Source organism: Humulus lupulus, chromosome 3 (assembly GCF_963169125.1).
Source record: "Humulus lupulus chromosome 3, drHumLupu1.1, whole genome shotgun sequence".
In the NCBI taxonomy this organism is placed as follows: domain Eukaryota; kingdom Viridiplantae; phylum Streptophyta; class Magnoliopsida; order Rosales; family Cannabaceae; genus Humulus; species Humulus lupulus.
Genome location: NC_084795.1, coordinates 12,544,975 through 12,571,351, shown reverse-complemented (window position 1 = coordinate 12,571,351; position 26,377 = coordinate 12,544,975). Strand labels below are relative to the sequence as shown.

The following is a 26,377-nucleotide window of genomic DNA, read 5'->3' as shown; positions in this document are numbered from 1 at the left end:
TATATTTTAACGGCTACATTTTAACGGCTACATTTCAACAGCTATATTTTAACAGCTATATTTCAACGACTATATTTTAACGGCTACATTTTAACGACTATATTTTAACGGCTACATTTTAACGGCTATATTTTAACTGCTACATTTTAATGACCACCATGTCTATAAATACCAAATTTCAATATTCCTTTTACTCAACTCTCCATTCAATCCTTCATTTTACTCTTTCATTCCCAAATATCATATACTCTAAGTTCAACAATGGATTCGCCAAATTCTCCGAATCCATACGACAATATGAGTCTAGAGGATATCATAATTGCAGAGTGTATTGACGATCATGATGATCAATATTTCAAAGCGCTCATGGATGGGGGTAGCTCAACAAGACAAGGAAGAAAGAGAGCCAACATTGATAGAGGTCATGTAGAAGGACACCAACATTTGTTCGATGACTACTTTTCTGATGAACTGGTGTATACAGAATATCAATTTCAAAGAAGATTTAGAATGCGTAGACATGTATTCCTACGCATAGTGCAAGCTCTAGAAAATCATTCAGAGTATTTGTAACGACCAAAATTCACTAATAAGGCTTAAGGGCCTTGATTAGTATGCCTGGAGGGCATAACGGAGATTATGTGTGGTTTTAATAATTTAGATGCATGATTATGATTTAAAGCATGTTATATGATTACTTGAGTATTTGAGATGCATGACTATGTGTGTTAGTATGCATATAGGCCCAGATTAGGTTAGAAGGGCATAATCGTAATTCTGGCCATTATGGGCATAACTGCTTTGATATATGTGATAATTGTTGAGACCACATTATTATGTGGATATATCCGCGATCAGTGACTCGAGACGATCCTAGTGAGCAAAGTAGCGGAAAAGTCATAGCGGGGATTTATACCCGGCTCGAGGTGAGCTCAGGGGTATAAATGGGAATTTAGTGGATAAGCTGGAGATTATTATGACATTGAGGAATACTATTGGTGATTAATTAGGTATCGGGAATTAAGCGGGAAATAATAGAGACACTCGAGGAAGTAGCGGGAATTGGGTAAAATGACTAAAATGCCCTTAAGTGGACTAAAGGATTAGAGTTAATAGGGAGGGTATAAATATCATTTGACTCTTAAGGATGGGTATTACTGAGGTTTTAAGTTAGTGGAATTTGTAGAATATCAAAGAAGTCTGAAAAAGAAGGGAAAAGAAAGAGGGAAAGCAGAGAGAGTTTCTCTAAGTCGGTTTACACTTTCCTTCACCTGTTTCTTGAGAATTTCTGGAGTAAAACTTAGAGGAGAGCTGGGATAACTAAACATCAAGGATCTTGACCTAAGACTAAGGAATTGGCAGAGGTTTAGCAGGGTTTCACTAACACTTGAGGTAAGATTCAAGAGTTCATCCATTTCTGTTTCTGGTTTTTAAGTTGTGGTACTTGAGCTGAATTGAATGGAACTTTGGGGAATTCAGGCTTAAGGCTGAGGAGTAGCAAGCCAAGGGAGCCTAGGGATAGCTTGTGGGCGATATTCTATCAAAGGTATGAATTCTAAGCTCTAATTCTGATGTTCAGCTGGTTTATGTTGGGTTTTAGAGTTTGGAGGTGGCTATGGTGAATTTTGGGTTTGTGATTGCATGTGCTTGGGTTTTAGATGTTTAGGGTGCTTGGGATGAGTGGAGTGTGGTCATGAGGTTGTTTTTGAGTTTGGGTAAGAGTTGGAAGAGGCTTGGTTGAGGTTGGCTCGAGAAAATCGCACAAGGGAAATTTTGGTGTTGGGCTGTCTGTGACTAGCGCTACAGCGCTACCCTTTGGGCGCTGTAGCGCTAGGCCATTTTGCTGGAAGGGTTTTGGCTTCTATCTGTAGCGCTATAGCGCCCACCCAAGAGCGTTGTAGCGCTACCCTGCCTTCTGAAGGGGATTTTAGGGTAATTTGCAAGGGTTTTTGACCTAAGGTTTGGGGTTTGGTTCCACCACCTTGTTTGGTGGAACTAGGACATCCCGGGGGGCTCGGGGTTGGCCCCGGGGCTAGGTTTTGAACTTGAGGGTTGATGATGACTTTGGCCATGATTGTATTTAGGTGAGCGCTAGGGCTCGAGTGGGATCGTGCTCAAGGTGTCGAGGGATCAAAGCTATTGAATTGAAAGGTAAGAAAACTGCACTTGGTTATATGATTGTGATGGGACTAAGTGCTCCCGAGAATTGTATCATGTCAATGTTGGTATCACGCCATGGGACATGTAAAAGCGGCCTAAGAGTGTCGTACATACTAATAGCGCACAGAGCGCGACTCGGCCACTGGGAGCCATGAACACTGGGATAACAGAGGGAGCAGCCTGTGAGCGCTAGCCCTGGTTATCGTTTATAAACTGTGCATGTTATGTGTTGATATACCTAGTATGTGGAATACTTGACTATATTGAATGGTTATCTGACTGAGGCTATGTGACGCAACGTGAGATATTGACTTGTCTGATAATTGCTTATGCTTTATTGTTATTGTGTTTTCTTGCTGGGCCTTGGCTCACGGGTGCTACGTGGTGCAGGTAAAGGCAAGGGCAAGTTGGACTAAGCCTGAGGTGGAGAGCTCCGAGGTGAAATGTACATAGCCAGCTGTTCGATCACCATGGTCGAGGAGTGGACCAGGACAGAGATTTCCTAACCGCTTGTTTTGCCTTAGTATGGCTGGATATTGTACCTGAGTCTTGCAACTTTTGTAAACGATCTTTGAGCTTGTATTTTCGGGATCCCGTATAAACAAATAGTGTTTCTTAATGAAAAATGTGACTTTTGAGACCAAAATGCTTTTTGTTGGGGTTTTATGCCCTAATTAAAACCCAAATTCTTTGTAATCTCATTTTATTATCAATAAAAGAATAGAAATCATTTTTTGACTTGGTCAATCACTTTGCTCACATGTTTTATTTTCATGATTATTTATTTAATATAAACTTCTATTAAATCCCGAGCATATAGCTAATCTTATTTATAGTGACGTAATCACAGTGGAATATAAATATGATTATATGTTCAAAAAATAAGTTAGTCTTAAGATTAGTCAGTGCACCGGATTTACACTGACTTGCCAATCTACGATATGATCTACTTACACATTACAGTGTTATGTTCTTTCCAGAACATTAGCAAAGTAGATAAGATCGGATGTATTTGTTACATCGGACAGGACCGATATTGACAGTTGATAAGATAAGTAAACATACCGTTATTATCTATTCTAGTCATATCATATAGTTGACCATAGGTCAATTCAATCTCAATTCTGAGTGGTTAGTATTCTAACTGATTGTATTATTTGAGTTCTTTGACTTGTTCGTTACCAGCTTACCCTACGGACTAGCCCATACTTACATCTTGGGAACTCGGTAGTATAATTGAGTGGGAGTGTTAATCATAGATATGAACATCTATAGCTTCTGATGAAGAAGTGAAACGATGGTTTCCTTTTAGTTTGGTTCAAGGTGTTAAATGATAGAGATCTCATTTCAGTAATTAAATTAGTTTACTGAAATATCATTTACAAGGAACTAAGTGTTTTAAGGATAAAATACAATGAGGGGTAAAACGGTATTTTAGTCCTATCTCATTGTAGACCGTCTATAGAGGATTGAGTGACAATTATGGTTGTAACAATGGATAATTAATAGCGTATCTATATTTGTTATAGAGCGTTCTATGAATTCAAGAGTGCAATTCCAAGTCTATAGTGGAGTCACGAGGAATTAATAAGTTAGTAAATTTATTTGTTAGATTTATGATAACTTATTGGAGCTTGATTTCATAGGCCCATGGTCCCCATTGTACCTTGGATAAAATCATCTAGATAGTCTCAATTAATTGATTTAATCATCAATTAGAATTATCAAAGTTGACCAGGTCAATTTTGGATAGTTTCACAGAGTTGTGTAATTTTGAGAAGAAAAGAGAAATTATGGCAGATTTATTAATTAAGATAAATTGGTATCTAAATTAATAAATAAATTTAAATCAAGGTTCAAATTATAAATAATTAATTTGATAAATGATTTAAATAATTATTTAATTAATTAAATCAATAGAAAATAATACAGGCCTTGATTTTAAGTCCAATGGGCTTATAATCAAATGGGAAATTTCACGGGCCTATAGCCCATGATAATTTCGACCTAGGGCTTCATAATGGCTGTTATTTTATTGATTTTTTAATTAAATTAAATGGCCTAATTGAGTCTATAAAAGGAGTGCTTATAGAGAAGTCAAAACAAGGGGTTTTTGATAAGTCAGATTTTCTGATAGTTTTATATTCTCTCTAAACACAAGTCCTTTTCTAAGCCTCTTTGTATTTTCTCTTCTTCTCTCTATATCTATCTCATGTGTTGAGAATTGCCCACACTAGTCTAGGTGGTTCTAAGGATACATTGGAAGATCGTGAAGAAAATAGAAGATCGGTTCAGTTTCTTGATAATACTCTGCGACAGAGAGGATACAAGAGTTAGAGAAACTGAAGGAAGGACTCTTAATTCCGCTGCGTATACTGTAAGTATTATATTGTTTGTTTCTCTTTGAATTCAATTTAGAAACATGTTTTAGGCTATCTCGTATTAATTTGTTTAATATCAGATATACATGAAAATAAATAAAGATCCTGTATAAGTTTTTCCAACACTTTTAACCCTAGTTCCTTTGAAACTTCTGCGACACAATTTTAATTAAAAGACTTGATTAGCAAGTCCGGCACTTTATAAACACACAGTGTAACGGTCTTGGCTAACCAGGGCGTTACAGTATTTCCATACGAGGTTTGATGCAGTCGGTATAAGAGGGCTTTCGCCATTACAGAAGTGCACCGCTGCTATGCGAATGTTGGCATATGGAGCGCCTGCTGATTATGTTGATGAGTATGTTCGAAGTGGTGAAACTACCGCTATTGAATGTCTAGTCAATTTCGTTCGAGGAGTGAATGATATTTTTGGGACCGAATATTTAAGACGGCCCAATGCTGGGAACATTCGTCACTTACTTCAAATGGGGGAGGTGCGTGGTTTTCCAGGCATGTTAGGAAGCATTGATTGTATGCACTGGGAATGGAAAATTTGCCCAGTTGCATGGAAAGGTCAATTCACGCGAGGTGGTCACGGCAGACCAACAATCATGCTCGAAGCAATTGCGTCACAAAATCTTTGGATATGGCATGCATTTTTTGGTGTTCCAGGATCCAATAATGATCTCAACGTGTTAAATCAATCCCCAATATTCACTGATATCTTACAGGAGCAAGCTCCGAGAGTTGAGTTTACGATAAATGGCACACAATACAACAAGGGGTATTATCTAGCAGATGGTATCTATCCAGAGTGGGGTACATTTGTTAAAACTATCCCACTGCCTCAAGGAGAGAAAAGAAAATTATTTGCCCGATGCCAAGAAGCGGTATGCAAAGATGTTGAGCGAGCATTCGGAGTACTTCAATCTCGTTTTGCTATTGTACGAGGACCAGCACGTTTTTGGCAAAGAGATGTTCTCAAAGATATTATGTATGCATGTATCATATTGCACAACATTATTGTCGAGGATGAAAGATATGCATATGAGAGTTTGTTTGATTTTAATTATGATGACGGCCCCGCCAACACCCTAATGGTTGAAGTATTGCATGGTTTCTAACTTCCCGACAATGCTTCAAAGAAATGCTGAAATTCGTGATAGAAACATTCATCCCAATCTTCAGGCGGACTTGGTAGAGTACATATAGTCAAAATTTGGAAATCATTTTAATTAGCATTTTTTTAATTATGTTAGATTGATTAATTATGATTATATCATTTTATAAGCTCCTTTAAATTTCGTCTAATTTAAATTTGATGTAATATTTATTTATATTAATATATGGATTTAAAAAATTTAGTGTGACAATATTTATAATTACAAAATAATATATTAAATAATAATATGTGGGGCCATAGTTGACAACTTTTGGGGTGGCTTAGTATTGGAGCATTTTTATGAAAAAAGTTGTCAAAAGTGATGTGGATGAGAGAAAAAATAAAAAATTATATTTTTGGATGATTTGAACATATTAAGCCACCGTTGTAGTAGCCACCATTGGAGTTGCTCTTACAAGAAATACATGGAATATTGGTGAAACATACTAAAGAAAAAAAAAATAGATACTATAGTACAAAATAGGTAAAAGAAAAGATTACTCCCATATGATCATTGGTAAAATGGCCCCCTTGATCAGGTTGTATAGATGGTATCCCGTGTCAGTGGTAGTTGTGCTCTAGTCTTTTTAGTTGGTGGTGGTACTTTTATTCACTTTTTGGATACTCTTTTATATAGTTGTTACTAAAGATGAGCTGACAACACTGGGGATCAAAATCAAACTTAAAAAAATTATGGAGCTATTAAAAATGTCTTCTATTGGGTTGTATTAGGTATTTCTGTTAGGAATTAATGTATCATAATTACTAAAAATATTTATGTATATATATATACATTTCATCAACGGGATCATTTATAATGTATTGACATGTAGTATACTATAATGGATATGTCTTTGTAGCATATAATGAATTCTGAAAAAATAAAATAAATAAATAAAAGAAAATTACACTAATTATCATATAGTTTTAGAAATGTGTTTTTTTCTTACTTTCTAATAATTAAATCTTTTTAGTAAACATTTTATTGGGGCTAAAGATTGGTTATCAATTATTTTTGTTGTACAGTTGAAATTTGTATTTCTTAACAATAATTGCGGAATTATAATTGATGTAACTGAAGCAGTTCCTCTAACACTATGTTAGAATCACTTGTAGACATATCAAACATGAGTCTTGCAACACTTTTTTTTTGTTCAATATGAATGTTGACAATGTCATGCATGTTGATCAAGGAATTAATGGCTATCAAGTCACTATTTACTGAAGAAAAAAAATAGATGCTTTGTCTTTTTTCTCAAGTCTCATTGAACTTCTGGTTCTTCTATAATTTCTACAATAGAAAATGTTGCGACAATAGTGTGTAGAAAATGTTGTGACAATAGTGTTCAATCCAACTTTGTCTCAGCACTTTATCTCTTCTCGATAGAGATTTTTTCATAAAAAAATTATAAACTTATTAGCTATCCTTTAAGGTGTTACTATTTTTTATGTGTTGCATCTTTATAATAATGATGCACATGAAATAAGCAATCATTCACTTATAATAGAAAATAAGTTAAGATTGGAAGTTTTCCTTCATGTATTATGATCTCAATACTTATGACTAGATGTAGATATAATCTTTTTTAATATTTATTAAATTTGAGACTCGTTATTAAATTGTACTAATAATCATATAGCTTCTCGGTGTTCTCTAATTTTTCATTCGAAAAAATAGAAAAGTTAAGTACATGTACTCTCCCACTACCCAAATTAGGGGTGTGCACAGTGTGGTTTGAGCGGTTTGAACACTTTTTAATACACTGCGACATAAGTGCGGTGTAGTAGCTAGAACACACCGTGCGGTGTGATTTCGTTGCACCAAACCGACCAAACCAAACCATTTTTTGCGGTGTGGTTTGGGTGGTTTTCCATGGTGTAAGTGTGTTAAAAAATATATGTGAGATAGAGATGATGATAGGGAGGAGGCGCAAATGAGATGAGAGATGAAGAAGTTGTTGTCGTGTATGATGTGTTAGCACTACCAGAGAATTGCTGAAAACATTCAGGACCAGTAAATGATTTGTCAAATCGATAAAAACACTGCTTTACTGTATGACCCAATTTGTTGCACAGCTGACATTGGGGTTTTTGACCCCAAGGATTGAACTGTCCACGTCCTGTTGAAGCTGCTCCAGGTTTGGGACCACTATATTGACCACGTGAAGTGGCAGGTGGGGCAGATCGTGAGGGGTATGGGCCAAAGCCAGGAGGAGCAGCCACAGATGGGTTGTACGAGACGCGTGGAGATGTAGCTGAGGGACCACTGTACTGATTGCCACGATAGGTAGGGGGTAGCCTGGCTAGATTAGCTTCATTCTTGATATCCAAATCTTGAGATCCTTTTTCCAACCTAACTTCTTGAGCCATTAAAAGAGCTTCAATTTCAGCCACTGTGTAAGCATCAGTCCTTGTATTAAGAGAGGTAATGAAGACTTCGTAATCTCGTGAAAGACCATTGAAAATCGCCTCAATGTGATCTTGCTCAGTCAATGTATGTCCAATGGAGGCAAGAGTATCAACAAGACTCTTAATCTTGAGAAGGTAATCACCCAAGGAGCCCTTCATACGAGTATTACGCAGCAAAGTTTTGTATTGGCCGATGTTGGCACGATTGAGAGCAGTGAAGTAGTCTTGAAGAGTTCGCCAGATCTGAGCAGCCGTGTTGCATCCAACCATTCGAGTTAGGATTTTTTCAGTCATTGAAGATAGAAGCCAGGACACCAGAATGCTATCTTGTTGGTCCCAATCATCGTAGTCGGGATTGATGCGTTGTGCGAGACGATCTTCATCGGAGAGGTACATCAGCGGTGTGAGAATGGGATCAAGAAACTGTTGGAGTCGACTGCCTTTAATGGCAGCAAAAACTTGGTGTTTCCAAAGTAAGTAGTTGTGTTCATCAAGGCGTACAGAGAGCATGTGAGAAAATGTCGCGGGAGAAGCTTATGGAAGAAGATTTGGGAAAGAGTTGGACGAATTTGGACGAAGAGAATCACCATGGACAGGATCTGAAGTGTGCTCCATAGCTCACAAAAGAAAGAGCTCTCGTACCATATTAAGTAAAAAACTATCAAAGATACTGAATTGTATTATCTCATTGAACAAATGAAAAGGATTACACAGTATTTATATTCAGTAAGGCTAACGAGAATTAGCCTTTGATTACAGAGAAGGTTGTTGAGTAACAACCTATAACAACTATAACAGAATACAATTAGTAGAGCTAACTAACTATTTAACTAACTCCTTAACATACCTAATTTAAGTGGGCTTCTAATTTAAGTGGACTTCTAGTTTCAGATTGGGTTACTAAAAAATAATAAATATGTAAAGTTTAATTTTTTTTATATATTTGTAAGTATACGTTGCGGTGTGGTGCAAACCAAAATTTTACACTGTCAAACCACGCACTTTACTGCACCGCGTGATTTAACTAAGAAACAAACCATACCGAACCATTCCACTTTTGACACCGCAATTTATGGTGTAGTGTGGTGTGGTGCAGTCATTCGCCGCGTTCTAGCGGTTTAGATGCTCACCCGTAACCCAAACAACCTAATACAATCCTCCTCTTACCGAACATGAGAATTTCGTGTCTCCATTCATTTCTTGCCACTTTACTCCTCTTTCCAAACAAATCCTAAAACCGCTACTAATCTCTTCCTTCAATAGATCTTTTGGCATAGAGCTTCGGTTACTCAGCCATGGCGACCAACTTCTTATCTCGCTCCCTTCCCAGAACCTTAACCATAGCCTCCTTAGTTTGTCGGCCCTTCTCCATCACCTCGGCTTCCGTCTCCATAGTTCAATCTCGCTCGTCCCTTTCTTTCCTCCACCGCCTCCGCCCTCTCGTTGGAGCCTTCGCTATTCGCGGAAGCGTTTCTCCGCCTCCGGTGCTGCGATGCTTTTCAACCAACGTGACGTCGTCTTCTCTCAACGATCCCAATCCTAACTGGTCTAATCGCCCCCCAAAGGAGACGATCTTGCTCGATGGTTGTGACTTTGAGCACTGGCTTGTCGTCATGGAACCGCCTGAAGGTGATCTTTCCAGGGATGAGATCATTGATAGCTACATCAAAACCCTAGCCATGGTTGTCGGAAGGTGATGTTTCTATTAATTCATGTGTGTGCGTGTGTACATAAATGTGAACTTCGTTGTTGTTCACTGGATACTTTTGAAACCAATTGAGGAATAATGTCTATGTATGAGGCTTTATATTCTCTGCATTCAGCATAGCCGCCGGAATGACTTTTTTGTCGAGCTTCTGGGATTTTTAGTGGAAGTTTCTCCTTTTTGAAATTTTTGTTGGTGTCCATGTAGAAGTTTTGGCTTGTGCTTAATTAAGCTGTGAATTATTTCATGGTTTCTCTAATTTGTTCTATGCATCTCATTTACAGTGAGCAAGAAGCTAGAATGAAGATCTACTCAGTGTCAACTAGGTGCTATTTCGCATTCGGGGCTCTGGTGTCTGAAGAACTTTCATATAAAATTAAGGGTTCGTGATTTTTCTTTTCCTAATTTTGAATTTTGAGTTCTTTTCTGCTTTGTGTCTCTCATGATTATTTTGATTGAATTCTTTCAGAATTGCCTAAAGTGCGCTGGGTTCTTCCTGATTCGTACTTGGATGTTAGGAATAAAGATTATGGAGGTAAGATTATATTGGAGTCGTGTGGTATGTGGAAACTAAATCAATAGCATACTAGTTGATATATTTTAAGTTTTATTATTAATTTGTTTGAAAATTTGAACACTCTGTAATTAACTGCTGAAGTTCATATTCGTGTGTTCTGGTTTTAAGAATGGTCATTTCTTAGCTGGTAGCTTGGTACTATGACTTTTATTTCTGACCCTTTCTTTGTGAAATTGTGATATGATTTTAATCTTCTTGAACAATGCTAAAAAAAGGTTCCTATGGATTTATCATGGAGTAGAGAAAGCTTGATTAGTAGAAATCTTTGTAACTACTATCTTTATTCAAGCTTATTTTTTGGCATCACTTGACTTTTAACGTCTATCTTCTTTCATAAGTACGTGTGTAAATTTGTAGGATTAGGTGAATTAGTATGTCTTGCTTGAAGTCATCCAAGAACCACTATGCCACTCATGCTGAAGAAAAAGCAATGGTCATTGATGACAAAAAAATAAAAAGAGAGAAAGGGTTTATCATTTTTACCGTGTGCAGTGTGTGCTTCTGCAATGATGTTATATAAGATTGTTATTATTCTGTTAACCGAGGTGTTTTATGAGAACATTAGAATTGTATTGAGCATGAGCTGTGATTCTTTTTCTTTTATACCGTTTATTTACCTTTTGTCAGGGGAACCTTTTATTAATGGTGAAGCAGTTCCATACGATCCCAAGTACCATGAGGAATGGATAAGGAACAATGCTAGAGCAAATGAGAGGAATAGGCGTAATGACCGACCTCGCAATTTTGATAGATCTAGGAACTTTGAGAGGAGGAGAGAAAATACGCAGAACCGAGATTTTCAAAGGGGTGCACCTCCTATGCCAAACCAGATGATGCAGAATGCTGGGCCAAATTCCCACAGAACAACCCCTAGCAGCAACATGGGACCACCGCCTCCCAACATGGGTCCACCGCCTCCCAATATGGGTGGAATGCCCCAGAACAACATGGCTGGATCTCCTCGCAACAACATGAACCCACCCTATAATTACGGTGGAATGCCGCCAAGAAACAGCTGGAATGGCACACCCCCAAACAACTATGGAGGAGCACCGCCCAGCCATAACATGGAAAGTGGGCCTCCAAGCATGGGGGGAATACAGGGTAATGGGGGAGGGTCTGGCAATGTTCCTACTGGAGATTACCAGAATAGTTACACTCCTGGAAGGGACGTGGGAAATGTGCCTGGAAGGAACAACAATTCATCTTAGGAAAACCCATAAAGAATTTTTTGGCTGTAAATAAGCAAACATACCATCCTGGATTCTTTAGACTTTCTGTTACTACTAGATTGAGATACTGTTTGTGTTTGATGTGTAGCTCAAGTGACTGAGAATCATGTTCTGATACATTCACTCTGCTGTATTCACTCCAAAAGGTAGCGAACTTTTAAGTCATAAAGGTATATTCCCATAATTTAACTGACACATTCTTGTTTCAATTTGATATGGAAATCAATCATGTTGTAAGGGACAGGTTTTCTTAACTTATTTACAGACATGTGCCAAATTCACGATGAGAGCTTTACACGGTCAAGTTAGATAGGAAAACAATGAACAAAAGTGAAGCGAGGGCTACGGTTTTATACTGGAAAGAGCAACAAAATATGATAATTAGGAGTGGTTGACAACTAGATCCTTCAATAGGGTATTTTACTATTTTTAGTCTCATGCATTTAGTGATATTCTTGAGATTGACAAGGATGAGATTCCTTCTCGAGTGGTATTTCTTTTCCTACTAATCTTTTATATGTGATTCCATCTCATGTGTTGTTGAATTTCTTTCGGTATCAAATTTGGGAAAACGTATCTGATTTGTCCAGTGGAGATTTGAAAAATAATACTCCAACAGAGTCCAGCTTGAAGTTGTAGTGCACAACTTACCTTCTGATTTTTTTTATTCCATCAATTGTGCCAAGTTGTTTGATCAACTATCTTCCCACCGACTTAGTTTTGCAATTTTATTTACTTAGATCATATCCACCGCAAAAAGTAAATTTTGTGAATTTGGCCAGCTATGACTCAACAATTTATTTAATGTTTATTGATAATACTAAGTACTAGTAAAGTTCTGTTTGTTTAGTTTTATTTATTAAATTTATTAATTATTTTTATTAAATTTATATTAATGTCATATAAATTTTGAAATAAATATCCAATTTTAATTAAATAATTTATTTATTTTTGTTTAAGTTTATGTTTGTTCTAGTTTTTGAATTTGAAAGTGACAACAAGAGATTATGTATTATATGTTTAATGTATTATTAAATATTATATGTAGATTTTAAATTTAAGTTTTATTATTAGTTCAATTTGGTGTCAATTCACAGTATATTATATTATTCTAATAAGCGAGTTTAATTTTAATTAAATTTTATTTAAGTTATAAAATGTATGATTTTATTATTTTTAAATAATTATTATCGTAAAATATCTCAAAAATATTATATTTTAATTTTTTTAATTATTTATTATTTTTAAATAATTATCATTGTAAAATATCTTACAAATATCATATTTTAATTTGTTTAATTATTTATTATTTTTAAATAATTATTATTGTAAAATATCTCAAAAATATCTTATTTTAGTTTTTTTAATTATTTATTTTATTTAAGTTTAAGGGTTTACAAACTACTGTTAAATATAAGAATATTTTGTTAAATATAAAAATATTCCGTTAAAGTTACCATTAAAAAAATAAAAAACTATTAAAACCAATAATTTTCGTTATCTACACACTTATTATATAAAAGAGATACAAAAATTAATATTTTTTCATTTTATATTGTAAATAAGATGAATAAAAAAAGTAATATGGTTAGTCATTAAATTTTAATTAATAAATTAGTGACAATATAGTAAATAAAAAATATATTTATTGTTGGAGAAATTTGTGGCGAAAATCATTAAGTAATCTGAAAAGTTGTACTTAAGTCACTAAGTAGTTTTTTTAGCGGTAATAGTCAATAAATAGGTTGAAAGGTTACACTTAAACCATTATATAGATTTTTTGGTGGCAAACTTAGTAAGTAATTTAAAATATTACGCTTAAGTCACTAAGTAGTTTTTTAGTTGCAAAAGTCATATTTTATACTAATTTTATTTCAATTTTAATTAATTAATAAAAATATATAATTCTAACATTGAAAAATTATTTGAAATTTATTTTAAAAATCAAAAGTTATATCATGAAAAATGATTTCATTTTAAATAAACAAAGTTTTAATTTAATTTAAGTTGTATTATTTTCTAAAATTTAATTTAACTAATATTGAATAATGTTTTTATATTAGAAGTTATTTTTTATTTTTAAAAGAGATTTTATTTATTGTATTGATGTTATGAATATATATTTTTTAGACATTTATTGATTAATTAAAATTAAGATAAATTTGTGTAAAATGTGACTTTTGCAATAAAAATAACTACTTAGTAACTTAAATGCAGTATTTTAGACTATTTAGTGACTTTTGTTGCCAAAAAAATTACTTAATAACTTAAGTGCAATATTTCAGACAATTTCCTTACTTTTGCCACAAAAAAATCTACTTAGTAATTTAAGTGCAATATTTTGAACTATTTAATCATTTTTGCTACAAATTTCCCTTATTGTTGTGTCAAATTTAGCTCATGCTATATTTTGTGCAAAATTTGACACAATTTTTAGTATGTGCCAAATTTGGCACACTTTTTAAAACACCATTAGAATGATACTTTTATTAAAATGTGTTAAATATAACAATGCATCACATTTTTGACACTACATTGAATATGCTCTTATATGTTTGTTTTGCTGAATATTCATATTGTGACTAGTTTTCCAGGAATTATGTTCAAAAGTAATAATATGTGTACCTAAACGTATGTAGCAGTTTTTTCTAACTAATCACATTTATTTCAGATACGTAATATTTTTGTACAATATATTGAATACCCATATCATTACTATATGTTCAGGGCTTAAGTTTTGTTCCTTTCGAGGATAAATCTTGTTTGTCCATAATTGTCCGACCAAAAAGAATTGTTAAAGGGTACTCTATAGTGCTGAATACCCTATGACCTATACATGCAAGATTATATTAAATTGAACCAATTATTTATATGTCATGGCATAGGGTGCCCAACAATAATATGTCTTCATAATAATTCATGCTTTAAACTTAAGGTCAGTTTGGTTCAACTGTGAATTACCGAGTGTTTGATAAATTACTAATTTTAAAATGAAAAATCTTATAAGAATATCATATATTTTTTTAAATTTTATTATAAAAAATTCACATATTCAAATTAAATTATTTTGACAAAACCAAATTTTAACTTGTGCATAAATTATTCCATAAACTGTTTTCTATTATTGAACAATTTTTTCGGAAAGCAACTTTTAGTTTTCCCTACCAAAACTTAAGTCTAGAGTAAATAAAATTTAAACCTACATATTTGTTTCCAAATTTAATGAACACTTTTGTTTACTGAAAATTCAGACAGTAATACTTGTACTTGAATTGTTAAATAGATAGTAAGTCAATAAATTCTCCAGGGGTTTCCATTCATTTGGGTTCAGGAACTTATTTTTACTTGGTTAAATAAAGAAAGAATCAGAACTAATTGCGGTTGTTCCACCAGTGCTTCTAAATTTATGGCACCAACAAAATCGTTCTCAACTATTTAATGGTATGCACCCTTCAAAAAAAAAGATTGACCTTTTGAATTTGAACCACCACCAACGACTCTCTTTTCTTTGGTCAGAGAAATTAATACTCAATATCACTACTGTTCTTCCTCGATTGAACAAATATGCAAAATTTTCATCGTTTACTGATGTTATTTTCTTTTATTTTTGGGACAAAAGGGAAGTCTCTTGCCTTTTAAATTTAAAGCCGCGACAATAATTAATAAATAAATAAATAAAAAACCACGACCTAGGTGGCGCCCTCGCGATGACGTGGCAAGCACTGGTTGGAAAAGTAGCGTAACATGTCGCTTAAAACGTAAGCTGACCTGGGGGTGTTTTAGTAATTTCGCTCGGTATGCTCCAGCATCACCTGGTAGTATTTGATATATAAGCGCTCAAGTTGACAATTCTTACTTCTCATTCCATTTAATACGCGTTGGTGTGAAGCTTGCTTCGTTCCTTCACCTCCTCTCTTTCTCTCTCTTCGGTTTCTCTCACTAGATCCCTCTGCGAAATCTCTCCTGAGAAGGTAAAAGCTTTGAATCTCAGATCTCTACGTGTTTTTCTATTCAGCTTTCTAGATTGATCTGAGTTTTGTTCGATAGCATATTGCTCATTTCTGGTTCAAAAATTGGATTTCGCTTTATTCCTCATTTCTGCTTTGTTTAGATTTTCCTGTGCCCTGTAGCGCTGGAATCGATTGCATTTTGTAGAAGTTCGAGTTTCTCTTATCATTTCGCGGATTTATTTAAAAGTATGGTCTGAATGAAGGTTTATTTATGCTATCTGTGTTGTACGTTTGAATTCTGTGGTGGATCCTTAGGTAAAATGGTTTAGTTTCTTGGATCTCTTGGATTATGCGATCTGTTGTCGAAGTCTGATGTAATTTGAAATTGAATTGTTTAATGGATATTTTGAGGTCTAATTTTGTGGCCGAGATGCTTTGATGTTGATTTATAGCTTTTTGGTGTTAGATTTGTCTTTACCTTCGGATCTATTAGATCTAACGAAGCATCTGGATGAATTTCATGTCACAAGCAAATCGTTATTTTGTTTGGCAACATTTGATTTAGGAGTGTTTCATGTTTGTAAATAATAATATAATGTTGAAATATGTAGGGATCAACAGCCAAAAAAAATGGGGCTGACCTTCACCAAGCTTTTCAGCCGGCTTTTTGCCAAGAAAGAGATGCGAATTCTGATGGTTGGTCTTGATGCAGCTGGTAAGACAACCATCCTCTACAAGCTCAAGCTCGGTGAGATCGTCACCACAATTCCTACCATTGGTGAGTTCTTCCATACGTATTGACTCAATCCAAGTGCTGGTCGGTTTTGCTATCTGTTGTTTGTTTAAGGAATGAGATTTTTAGTTTGGCTATTCTGTGATCTGATGATAATATGTAAGATCTATAAATTTTCAATTACACATTAAGACATATAAATGCCAAATATTTTATAGATTTCAGAGGCCTTATTATTTTCATCCAGATATCCATGTCTTGTTTTTTCACAACAAGATCTTGAAGTAGTTGTATTTATGCTGTACAGTTTGATGTAAATCAATTTTTAACATTTTGAATGCTAATATAAACTTTCCTCCAAGGATCTTGGGAGGTTTTTTCATTTTAACGACTGATTGACATAATTAATTACAATCCTTCTTTCACAGGTTTCAACGTGGAGACTGTGGAATACAAGAACATCAGCTTCACTGTTTGGGATGTGGGGGGTCAAGACAAGGTATGAACTTTTGATGCTTGTTTCCACACCATACATAGCCATAAAAGCAAGTTTATGAGCCTATTCATTCTCTAATGCTTTAGTTAACCTTGTGAACTTGATAGTTCAACATTGTCAATGTTTGCTGCTGCTCTGGAAATAATGAGTTAATTAACGGGGTATTTCATTTCAGATCCGTCCCTTGTGGAGGCACTACTTCCAAAACACGCAGGGTCTCATATTTGTGGTGGACAGCAATGACAGAGATCGTGTTGTTGAGGCTAGGGATGAATTACATAGGATGTTGAACGAGGTATGTGGACATTTGGCTGGAGCTTTTAATTTTGTAAAATTTTTGGTTAAAAAATATATATAGCTATAAAGTTTTTCCCTACCAATTTATATATTTGCTTAGAACCAATTGTAATCTGACTAGGCCATTTACTAAGATTTGAGATTTGCATGATTTAGTTAGAAAATGATTCTTTTATGTCCACTTATTGTATTGTATTGTATTGTATTATCAATTGCCGCTCACTGCATGTTCTAGAACATGCTGTTTATTTCCTTCAAAATGTTTAATTTTTGTTGCTTAAATCTAATTTTTCATTTACCACTTTTTTTTTACATCATATTATAAATGCAAGCACATCTGAACTATTTATCATTAGTTTATTGTTTTAATTAATATCAGCTCTCTCTTGCTCCAAATTTCAATTTGCTAATTTTCATTTATATATTGAGTTGTACAAAATAAGTGCTCAACTTAAAAGACGAATATCTTAAAATCAAAGTTTCGCTGATTCTACAGGATGAGCTGCGCGATGCTGTTCTTCTTGTTTTTGCTAACAAACAAGATCTTCCAAACGCAATGAATGCAGCTGAGATCACTGATAAGCTCGGTCTTCATTCTCTCAGGCAGCGCCACTGGTAGCCATCTAAACTTCATTCCTTTGTGTAATTTACAATGCTTGGTATTACAGAATCTAATATTCTGTTTAATTTTGCAGGTACATCCAGAGCACATGTGCAACTTCAGGAGAGGGATTGTACGAGGGTCTGGATTGGCTCTCCAACAACATTGCCAACAAGGTCAGCATTTAGTATTATTAATTTTTGTGTGTTTATTGTTTCATTTGTACTCTATTATAGGAAAACTGGAGCAAGCGATTTCCAAGTTCATCAATGACCATTTTGTTTGTAGTTTAATTACCATATTTTATATGTTCAAATAATTCATATAGTTATCTGCTATCCCAAACATTATTGAAAAGATCTCTTCTTACATTGTAACGAACTTAGAAATTGAATAGTTTTGCATATCCTGAAAGTTGAATATTGCTATACTTAATTGTGTTTCTCGAATTACAGGCATAATCCCTATGTGGACAAGCAATTCTGGATGCAGGGGTGAATATTATCTAGTTTTTTTTTTCTTTTTCTTTTTTGTCGAGACAATTGAATTGTTGTGTGTATTGTCGTTTGGGCAATCAATTAGGATTTTCTAATGGTTATATTGTAATAGAAGAATGGTCGGTTGGATATATGCCATTGAGCTTTTGTTTGGGATTTAAATACAATGCTGAGTTGTAATCAAACTAATTCGACGCTTAATTTCTTTCTGAATTGTATCTGGCTATATGTTACTATTTCATTTTATTAATTCAAAAAATGATTTCAATCATCTAAATGTAAACCTATGATTTCATTTTGTCCTATGAAACTTTACTTTTAGGGTCAACAACAACAAATCTGTGCTTCTGATTTCACCCCGTAAACCAATGCTTAACATAACAAGGTTGTGCGCGTATCAAAAAATGGTGATGATTTTCTCCTCTTGAAAAGGAAAGCAACACTCGTACCAATCAACATCAGATTTTTTAAACAAAAAAGATCACAGTGCAAGTTGCGTTTGTCTACTCTATATGTCGGCCTTAAAATAAAGTTCTGGTGAAGTCTTGGATAGGAGAAAGACAGCTTGGAATTTCTGCGGCTTAATTTCTAAAAGACTATGAGAAGAGCTATAAGGCCTGGCTTTTTGGTTCACACACTATTCTAGTAACCTGGTTGGTTGCCATATAATATAGTGTACTGCCAAACAATGTTAAGCCACATCCTCAATTGAAATTGAGATGGCCAAGAAAAGAATGTTAATGCCCTTTTAGTATCATAGGTTCATAATTGAGCTTGGTAGTTTGGGACCCTCCGAAACGACCGGTCGCCTCTTCCAGTTCATATGTATAGATAAGGAAGTGAACACGTCGAGTACAAATGTCCAAGTCTATGAAAATAAAAACAAAATCAATTGTACCTTCGATTCATTTGTAAGTAGCATCTGGGCAAGAATGATCCAAATAGCATTTTTCTTTTGCTTTTGTCCGTATTCAAAGTTCCACACATAGCCAAGTTAGTTCCCTTTAGGCTTTAGTCTTGTACTAGCAATTTTTTATTCCTTGATATCATGATATGTGAATCCACTAGTGCTGGAGTTAGAAGTGAAAAAGTCGCAATGAGTTATTTGTTTTTTCATTTTTTTTCCCAGTCAGTTGTCCTTTGCAATGAATTGGGTAAAACATATATTGCATGTATTTTGATAGTACTACAAATCCAACTGTTTTCCCTTCTTTTAATTAGTACCTGTATAAGAATGAAATCAAAATGAAATCAAATGTTATTATACATAGAGATTTAAAATATTAATAAGTTACTAAGCATTTTTTTTATTAAACACGCAAATAAAGTCTTAACCAATAATTAAATCATGCAAAGCTAATTCATAAATTTATTTGTTACTTTAATTTTATCATGTCATTTTTACCTAATAAATTATAACGGTTTGGGTGCCTCTATTTTTTTAATATTAATTTAGATTCTTTAATTCAAATCATTACAAATTAGTCTCAACTTAAGGCGTGATTGACATAGCTTTTAAAAACACTTTTATGTGTATTAAGTTTTAAAACTTGAATTGAGTGTTTGATTGAAGTTCCAATAAAAATATTTTTTTGCTTTTATAAGCTATTTTTTATAAGCTTAAGCTTAGCCAAACAAGGTTTTAATTTAATCAACTATAAACTTGAAAATGATATGGATTTTCATTGCTAGTTTGCTCTGACAAATTGAGTTCAGTAGAAGAGGAAGAAAAATGTGAGAAAAATATTCTAAAATGCTAAACAAAAAGTATTGTTTTGTACCAATTTACAAAACAGAAAAAATCCAAAATGATATAAATCTTATAAATCATGCATATCTGTGAACTGAAATCTTATAATGGTTGAATCAGCCTCTATTATTATAATTTTAGATATTAAAATAATAAATTCAACACCTCACTACTAAATTGAATTTAGTTATTTTGTAGAGAAATTAGTGGGGCCTCCATTGAGCTAGAGCCAATGCCCAAGCAAAAGAGTTACTTGTTATTTCATAACCTGAATTAAGTACAACAATATGACTTTATTTGCTAAAGTTTGTTCTCTATTTTTTTTTCTTTTATCTTTCTCTTTTCCTTTAAAGCAAACTATACCACCTAGAATGTTAACAAACTAATACCATGTCTTGCCACAAATTCTCAATAATGCTTAATTTGAATACGATTCTCTTTCATACCAAAAATAAATAAATCAATCAGTATTTCAAAATATGGATCAGATCAAATATTTGTTGGTATTAGTGAAAATTCTTACAACATGTGTGACATATATCTTTTATTCACAATAGTTGATCTGTCATTGTATTTCACCAAATATATTTTCTGTCATGATAGCAGCTTCTTCTCTCTCTCACCCTAAAAATAATAATAATAATAATAATAAATATATAAAGATAGTGGTCGGTCCTATTAAGAGATTGTTTTTACTTTATTAATTTACATATTTATTACAGTTAAGCCAACTTTCAGTTTCCTCTCGAGATTTTCTTTAATTCACAATTTGCATATATTATATGAAAAGCTTGCTTGAAGTGCTAATGTAATCTATAAGTTTGGTAAAAGTAAGAGTACTCTACTCTTTTTTTAGTTTATTCTTCAGAAGAAAAAATATGTGGTATATATTCAGATATCTTTATCTTTTTCATATGTTCTTTTTTTTTTTGTTAACTCTTGTTAATCCTTTCAATCAACTGAAAGAATCAATATAATTAACGTTACATTGATTTAGTTAATAATATTTTTTTTGTTTAAAATTATTTCCTTTTTCAACTTATATTTTAAACAATTTTTTTAAGAGATAAAAAAATGTTGCAAGTTAGTCACATCAAGGGTAGAAAAAATGAGTAATTAAAAAGAGACAATTCATAATTTTTACTGCATACAACTTCTATGTATCTACTAATACTTTGTGCTTGGTTGGCAAAACTTAAAAAAACCATTTTATTTTTATTTTTTTGAGCCTAGAAGTTTTTTTTGAGGTTTCTTTTGATTTATTATTCAAAACTCTTGAAAATTTATTCCCCAATAAGCTACAAGAATTAGCTTAAAATAGATTTTGATTAGTTAAAATTTAAAAGTGGAAGCTTAGCCAATCAAACTTTTTTATCGACTTTGTTCATATTAAGAATCATTCAAGCGAGATCAACTTGAGTGGTGGTAAGCGTTATCAAGATTCGAATTTGGTTATTTTTTATATTATGATGTAGAAGGGTGCTTGTCATAATACATCTATATGGCAATGAGAAACATCTTTTTATTGCAAATTAAGATAACCTTTATTATAAATAAAAAATGCAAATTAAGATAGCCTTTATTAATAAACAGTGGCTTAATCAACAGCAACTCACAAACTGTAAAATATATACACCTTCAACCTGAATATGTATAAACATCCATCATATGGGAGCATATATAAACAAGGAAAAAATAGTAATCTATATCTCTTTTTTATTTACTTATTTTTCGCTGTAATTTTAGCTCTTGTTAAGACTTAATTTACAAAAATACATTAGAGAATATCTAATTAAATAACACGTGAGTGTATGATCTACAATTAAGAAAAAGCACAAAAGAAAAAAAAATAATGAAAAACATAATAATGAAAGTCATATATAAATAAATATTCTTTCCATTGAAGATTCACAAGTGCTTTTTTTAATATATATGTTCAACCAATTAGACCATTTCAGAGGGGAGAAGAAACGAATAAAGATATCATTGTACTATACTATAACTTTGCTTGAGAAGACCGGTATTTCAATTTCATTCCACCCCACAAGTGGAAATTTGCACGAGTAGGAATTCAAATTGACATACAATTCAACAGGAGAATAATATTTGACCATAATTATTTATTTGTTCATATAATGTAATATTATATATGAAGAGGAATCCATTCTTTATTTGCCAAATATCAAAAATATTCTATGTTTTGTTTAGTTCATTTCATTTATTCCCAACTTAAAAATTACGTACTTGTCAAATTAGTGTAGCAATTTTTATATAATGAATAGCATTTCATCTAAAATTTGTAATGACTTGTTAGTTTGATTTTTAAAAATTTATCATTTCTATTTTTATAGAAATTATTTAAAATAACATGTAAATTATTTAGTAAGTACGTGGAGGTGAATTGACTCACTAAATTAATGAATATTTGATGAGTTCGATCAATTAATCCACCTAGCCAGAAGAATTGTCTGGTGTATATACATAAATTTTCATGGTCAAATATCAATCATTACTAATAAAATAATTGGCTCCAATGTTCTACCATATTAGTCAGATTGATTGAAACGAAACAACTAATTAACCAAATTTAAGTTTATTTATTAATACAACAAAAGCACCTTTCCGATGCTGGACAATACAATGATTTAGTTTGTTATTTATGGTTGAGTTATTGTATCTTCATGAGCCAATGGAGTATATATATATAGGGTTATTTAACATGAATTCAAGTACGTAGAAAACTCTGAAAAAAGAATAAACTTTGAAATAAATTTATATATATATGATTATAATATATATATTGGCTGACCCTTCCTTAAAAATTTGGCATCCAACTTATTTTCTATCTAGTTCTATATAGTACCACTTCAAAATCAAGGCCCCACGTAGTTGGCCTAAGATGCATTTTTCTTTGATATGTTTCTCCAAAAAGGAAAATGACTTATTCCCACTTGGTTCCTTTACGATTTCCCTGGCCGTAATTGGAGTGAATACAATTTATATATACATAAATAACGGCATTGATCGATCCATATCGATCATACTCGATCCGAGCCATCCATCTTGATGATAAGGCTCTCTATAGACGATTGGTGGTTTGAACGACAAATTTTGTTCATTCATTTTATTTATTTTTACAAGTTTTTTTAATACGAAATAATAATAATCAATTCAAAAAAATTGATAAAGGTGACAAATTTGCATCTGGGTTTCATTTGGGATTCATTTAAACCTCATTTGACGCCTATATAATCCTCTATGACCCGCCTTAGGTAGGACTCAGGAACAACTAGGTTAGTGGAGTGGCTTCCTCAGTGTTGCTAAATTTTACTTTCCGAATAGCTCCTCATACCATTAATAATAAAATGGGTCCAGAAGTGGCTGTGGAGGTGATCAACGGTAAGGTCTCAGCTCATGTGAATGGTGGGACTACATACTCTTCTAGTAAAAGGGCTTACGTAACTTTCTTAGCTGGTAATGGTGATTACGTGAAAGGGGTGGTGGGATTGGCCAAGGGCTTGAGGAAAGTGAAGAGTGCTTACCCACTTGTGGTGGCAATACTGCCTGATGTGCCTGAAGAACACCGTCACATTTTAAGGTCTCAGGGTTGCATCGTCCGAGAGATTGACCCCATCTATCCACCTGAAAATCAGATTCAGTTTGCCATGGCTTATTATGTCATCAACTACTCTAAGCTCCGTATTTGGAATGTAAGTATTTATATGTTGTATTGTCACTACTACTTTTTCATGTGATGATGTATATAATGATGTGTAATTATTGTATATGTTTTGATTAGTTTGTGGAGTACAGCAAGATGATGTATTTGGATGCGGATATTCAAGTGTTCGAAAACATAGATCATCTATTTGATATGGATGATGGGTACTTCTACGCTACGATGGATTGCTTCTGTGAGAAAACATGGAGCCACTCAGTGCAGTTCAAGATTGGATATTGCCAACAGTGCCCTGATAGGGTTAAATGGCCAGCTGAGATGGGTCCTCCTCCACCCTTGTATTTCAACGCTGGCATGTTCGTGTTCGAGCCCAGTTCTTTAACCTATCAAAACCTTCTTCACACTCTCAAAATTACTCCACCCACTCCTTTTGCAGAACAAGTAGGTCTTCTCCCTCTCTCTCTCCCTCTCTCTCTCTCTCTCTCTCTCTATATATATATATATATATTAATAATAATATAAAAGGTGGATATTGTTTTCTCTCTTTACGTAACAAACAAAACCCTTCCAAGTACTAGTGGTATATATTATATCAATGTATTTATCTGTGTGGTTGTGACAGGATTTCTTGAACATGTTCTTTGAAAAAGTGTTCAAGCCAATACCCCTTGAATACAACCTTGTTTTGGCCATGTTATGGCGTCACCCAGAGAACGTCGATTTCAACCAAGTAAAGGTGGCGCACTATTGTGCTGCTGTAAGTACTCTGCTGTGCTCACGATCATTATATATAGAGAAAAAATACACGTATATATGTAGACTCAGATATGAGATCTACGATTTTATCAGTAATGTGTCGTAGATTGTTTCTTGTTTTCTTTGATATTGAAGATACCTTGTTTGTTGATCTCTTGGCCAAATAATAGGGATCGAAACCATGGCGTTTCACTGGCAAGGAAGCTAACATGGATCGAGAAGACATTAACATCTTGGTGACCAAATGGTGGGAGATATACAACGACGAGTCACTCGACTACAAGCCCGAAAACGCACTTACTGCTAATGACGAAGACACTAATTTCTCAAGGACCTCATCGATCATGGCTTCAATGCCAGAGCCAAGGATGGCCTACATTCCAGCACCCTCTGCTGCCTGAACGTCGATATCTTAGAGTACTATTATATGATCTATGAACAAACTTCTCTCTTCGAAGTTGGTGTGCTCCTACCTAATTTTGGTACCTCGGCCTAGTCCTTCAATATACTCTTTTCTTTCAGGCTGTTTATTTTTACTAGTTATGAATCAAGAATTAATTAATACTCTCATAGATTCCTCACTGTTTTTTTACCAAGATTTTATGTTTGTTACTTTACGTCTTTAGTGCGGAGAAAAAAAAGTATATAAATATATTATATAAACTTGTATTGAATGCATAAACGAAACTTGTACTTTTGAAGTACTTGGTGTTTAATTTAATCCTCTAACTCTGTCAAGAACTTTTATTTTTCAGAATCCTAATTCTACTTTTAGTTTTTTGTACTTATTATATACCAATCTTAAATCATAAGCAAATCTTTTAACAGGCCCAGAGTGATTATTATGTTTTCCTTTTTAAATTTAATAACGTGTTCACATTTGAGAAGCAATTATTAGTTATCAAGTCAAAATCTTATTAGGAGGACCTTGAGGAAGACAAACTATACATGATTCAAATTATAAAAATTTGACACAAATTGATCAATAACTAGAAGAAATACAAATATCTAATTAATTTGTCTTTGTTTTACTTGTAAAATATCACTCTAACGTACGGTGTGGATTCGATGTTCAAAATGGATATTTCGCTCAACAAGATCATTACATGATGATGTAACGAAATAGCAAAGACAACCCAAAACGATTGAACGAAATGAAAATAAAATATCCTTTGTTAAATGTATGGCTAAAAACTGGGTTAACTTACACGTTGCGGCTTTGAATTGGTCTAGATAATTTTGTCAAGGTCATCATGGAATCGACCTTTATTGGATTGTTGCCCGGTTCTAGATTCCCAAATGGACCCACTCAAATAGGACCTTCGGGATCAAAACAACCCTCTTGGTATCTAGAAAGGCAATCATCGTGAAGAAATAAGTAATCACATTCCCACCATGCTGGATGAAAAGGACATGACTAGTAGTAGTGGTTTAAGAAAAGGTCCCCCCAAAAACAGCTGACTTTATATAATTGAACTCGTAGTTTTCTGCTATAACAAACAGAGCGCTACTCTATATATATTCCCATCGGATACTGAATGGGCTATATATAAGAATGTTTTGTTGCGTTGCTATGAAATAGAACAAAGGGTAGTAATACCAAAACAACGGTCGATATATAGGACCCGAAGACTTATAGCCGAAGTCTAGAAAGTATAATAATTGGAGGCGTACCTTAGGAGTTACCAAAACATCGGTCGATATAACTGCTATTTCACTAAGAGATGAAGATAAATTTTACTGGGGGAGTCCTCGAGTAGATTGATCTCTTTGAGAGATGGTAGAAAGCAAGGTGTGTTGCTGGGTGTCGTTATGGAAGGAAATGATTCCCTTTTACAAGAAAAGAGGCAAGCTCTAGAGTCGTTGTATCGTTGGGGTCCCAAGTGGCTTAAGCATCGTGCGATTAGGCTACTAGGTCAACTCGTAGGCCTAACAAAAAAGGGACTTGTCCTAGGAGACCAAAGAGAGGTTTCGCCATTTACCAATGTGACG

The 26,377-nt window shown here is 33.8% G+C and overlaps 4 protein-coding genes across 4 annotated transcripts; all 4 read left to right on the top strand.

Moving 5' to 3' along the window:
- The first annotated feature begins 261 nt into the window (after positions 1-261).
- On the top strand, positions 262-5,665 carry LOC133823646 (uncharacterized). Its single transcript, XM_062256502.1, has 3 exons — positions 262-563; positions 4,777-5,051; positions 5,115-5,665. Exons 1-3 carry the CDS (start codon positions 262-264, stop codon positions 5,663-5,665), a joined length of 1,128 nt encoding a protein of 375 aa, XP_062112486.1.
- Positions 5,666-9,273: 3,608 nt separating this feature from the next.
- On the top strand, positions 9,274-11,867 carry LOC133822121 (multiple organellar RNA editing factor 8, chloroplastic/mitochondrial-like). The gene is made up of 4 exons (XM_062254348.1): positions 9,274-9,805; positions 10,102-10,199; positions 10,287-10,352; positions 11,022-11,867. The coding sequence occupies exons 1-4, from the start codon at positions 9,408-9,410 to the stop codon at positions 11,603-11,605; spliced, it is 1,146 nt and encodes a 381-aa protein (XP_062110332.1). The 5' UTR covers positions 9,274-9,407; the 3' UTR covers positions 11,606-11,867.
- A 3,574-nt stretch (positions 11,868-15,441) lies between these two features.
- LOC133822120 (ADP-ribosylation factor 2) lies at positions 15,442-18,418 on the top strand. Its single transcript, XM_062254347.1, has 7 exons — positions 15,442-15,597; positions 16,188-16,354; positions 16,738-16,808; positions 16,981-17,100; positions 17,599-17,717; positions 17,798-17,879; positions 18,159-18,418. Exons 2-7 carry the CDS (start codon positions 16,207-16,209, stop codon positions 18,162-18,164), a joined length of 546 nt encoding a protein of 181 aa, XP_062110331.1. The 5' UTR covers positions 15,442-15,597; positions 16,188-16,206; the 3' UTR covers positions 18,165-18,418.
- A 4,802-nt stretch (positions 18,419-23,220) lies between these two features.
- Positions 23,221-24,953, top strand: LOC133822115 (galactinol synthase 1). Its single transcript, XM_062254342.1, has 4 exons — positions 23,221-23,660; positions 23,750-24,070; positions 24,252-24,386; positions 24,556-24,953. The coding sequence occupies exons 1-4, from the start codon at positions 23,316-23,318 to the stop codon at positions 24,784-24,786; spliced, it is 1,032 nt and encodes a 343-aa protein (XP_062110326.1). The 5' UTR covers positions 23,221-23,315; the 3' UTR covers positions 24,787-24,953.
- Positions 24,954-26,377: the final 1,424 nt, after the last annotated feature.

What these genes read in the sequence shown, in the direction of transcription:
- LOC133823646 (XM_062256502.1), top strand. Translation starts at nt 262, where the DNA reads ATGGATTCGCCAAATTCTCCGAATCCATACGACAATATGAGTCTAGAG. An exon ending in GCTCTAGAAAATCATTCAGA is followed by an intron (nt 564 to 4,776) that starts GTATTTGTAACG and finishes TTGGCTAACCAG; the next exon opens with GGCGTTACAGTATTTCCATA. An exon ending in GGAGGTGCGTGGTTTTCCAG is followed by an intron (nt 5,052 to 5,114) that starts GCATGTTAGGAA and finishes TTGCATGGAAAG; the next exon opens with GTCAATTCACGCGAGGTGGT.
- LOC133822121 (XM_062254348.1), top strand. Translation starts at nt 9,408, where the DNA reads ATGGCGACCAACTTCTTATCTCGCTCCCTTCCCAGAACCTTAACCATA. An exon ending in CTAGCCATGGTTGTCGGAAG is followed by an intron (nt 9,806 to 10,101) that starts GTGATGTTTCTA and finishes TCTCATTTACAG; the next exon opens with TGAGCAAGAAGCTAGAATGA. An exon ending in ACTTTCATATAAAATTAAGG is followed by an intron (nt 10,200 to 10,286) that starts GTTCGTGATTTT and finishes GAATTCTTTCAG; the next exon opens with AATTGCCTAAAGTGCGCTGG.
- LOC133822120 (XM_062254347.1), top strand. Translation starts at nt 16,207, where the DNA reads ATGGGGCTGACCTTCACCAAGCTTTTCAGCCGGCTTTTTGCCAAGAAA. An exon ending in CACCACAATTCCTACCATTG is followed by an intron (nt 16,355 to 16,737) that starts GTGAGTTCTTCC and finishes CTTCTTTCACAG; the next exon opens with GTTTCAACGTGGAGACTGTG. An exon ending in TACATAGGATGTTGAACGAG is followed by an intron (nt 17,101 to 17,598) that starts GTATGTGGACAT and finishes CTGATTCTACAG; the next exon opens with GATGAGCTGCGCGATGCTGT.
- LOC133822115 (XM_062254342.1), top strand. Translation starts at nt 23,316, where the DNA reads ATGGGTCCAGAAGTGGCTGTGGAGGTGATCAACGGTAAGGTCTCAGCT. An exon ending in CTAAGCTCCGTATTTGGAAT is followed by an intron (nt 23,661 to 23,749) that starts GTAAGTATTTAT and finishes TGTTTTGATTAG; the next exon opens with TTTGTGGAGTACAGCAAGAT. An exon ending in CCACTCCTTTTGCAGAACAA is followed by an intron (nt 24,071 to 24,251) that starts GTAGGTCTTCTC and finishes TGGTTGTGACAG; the next exon opens with GATTTCTTGAACATGTTCTT.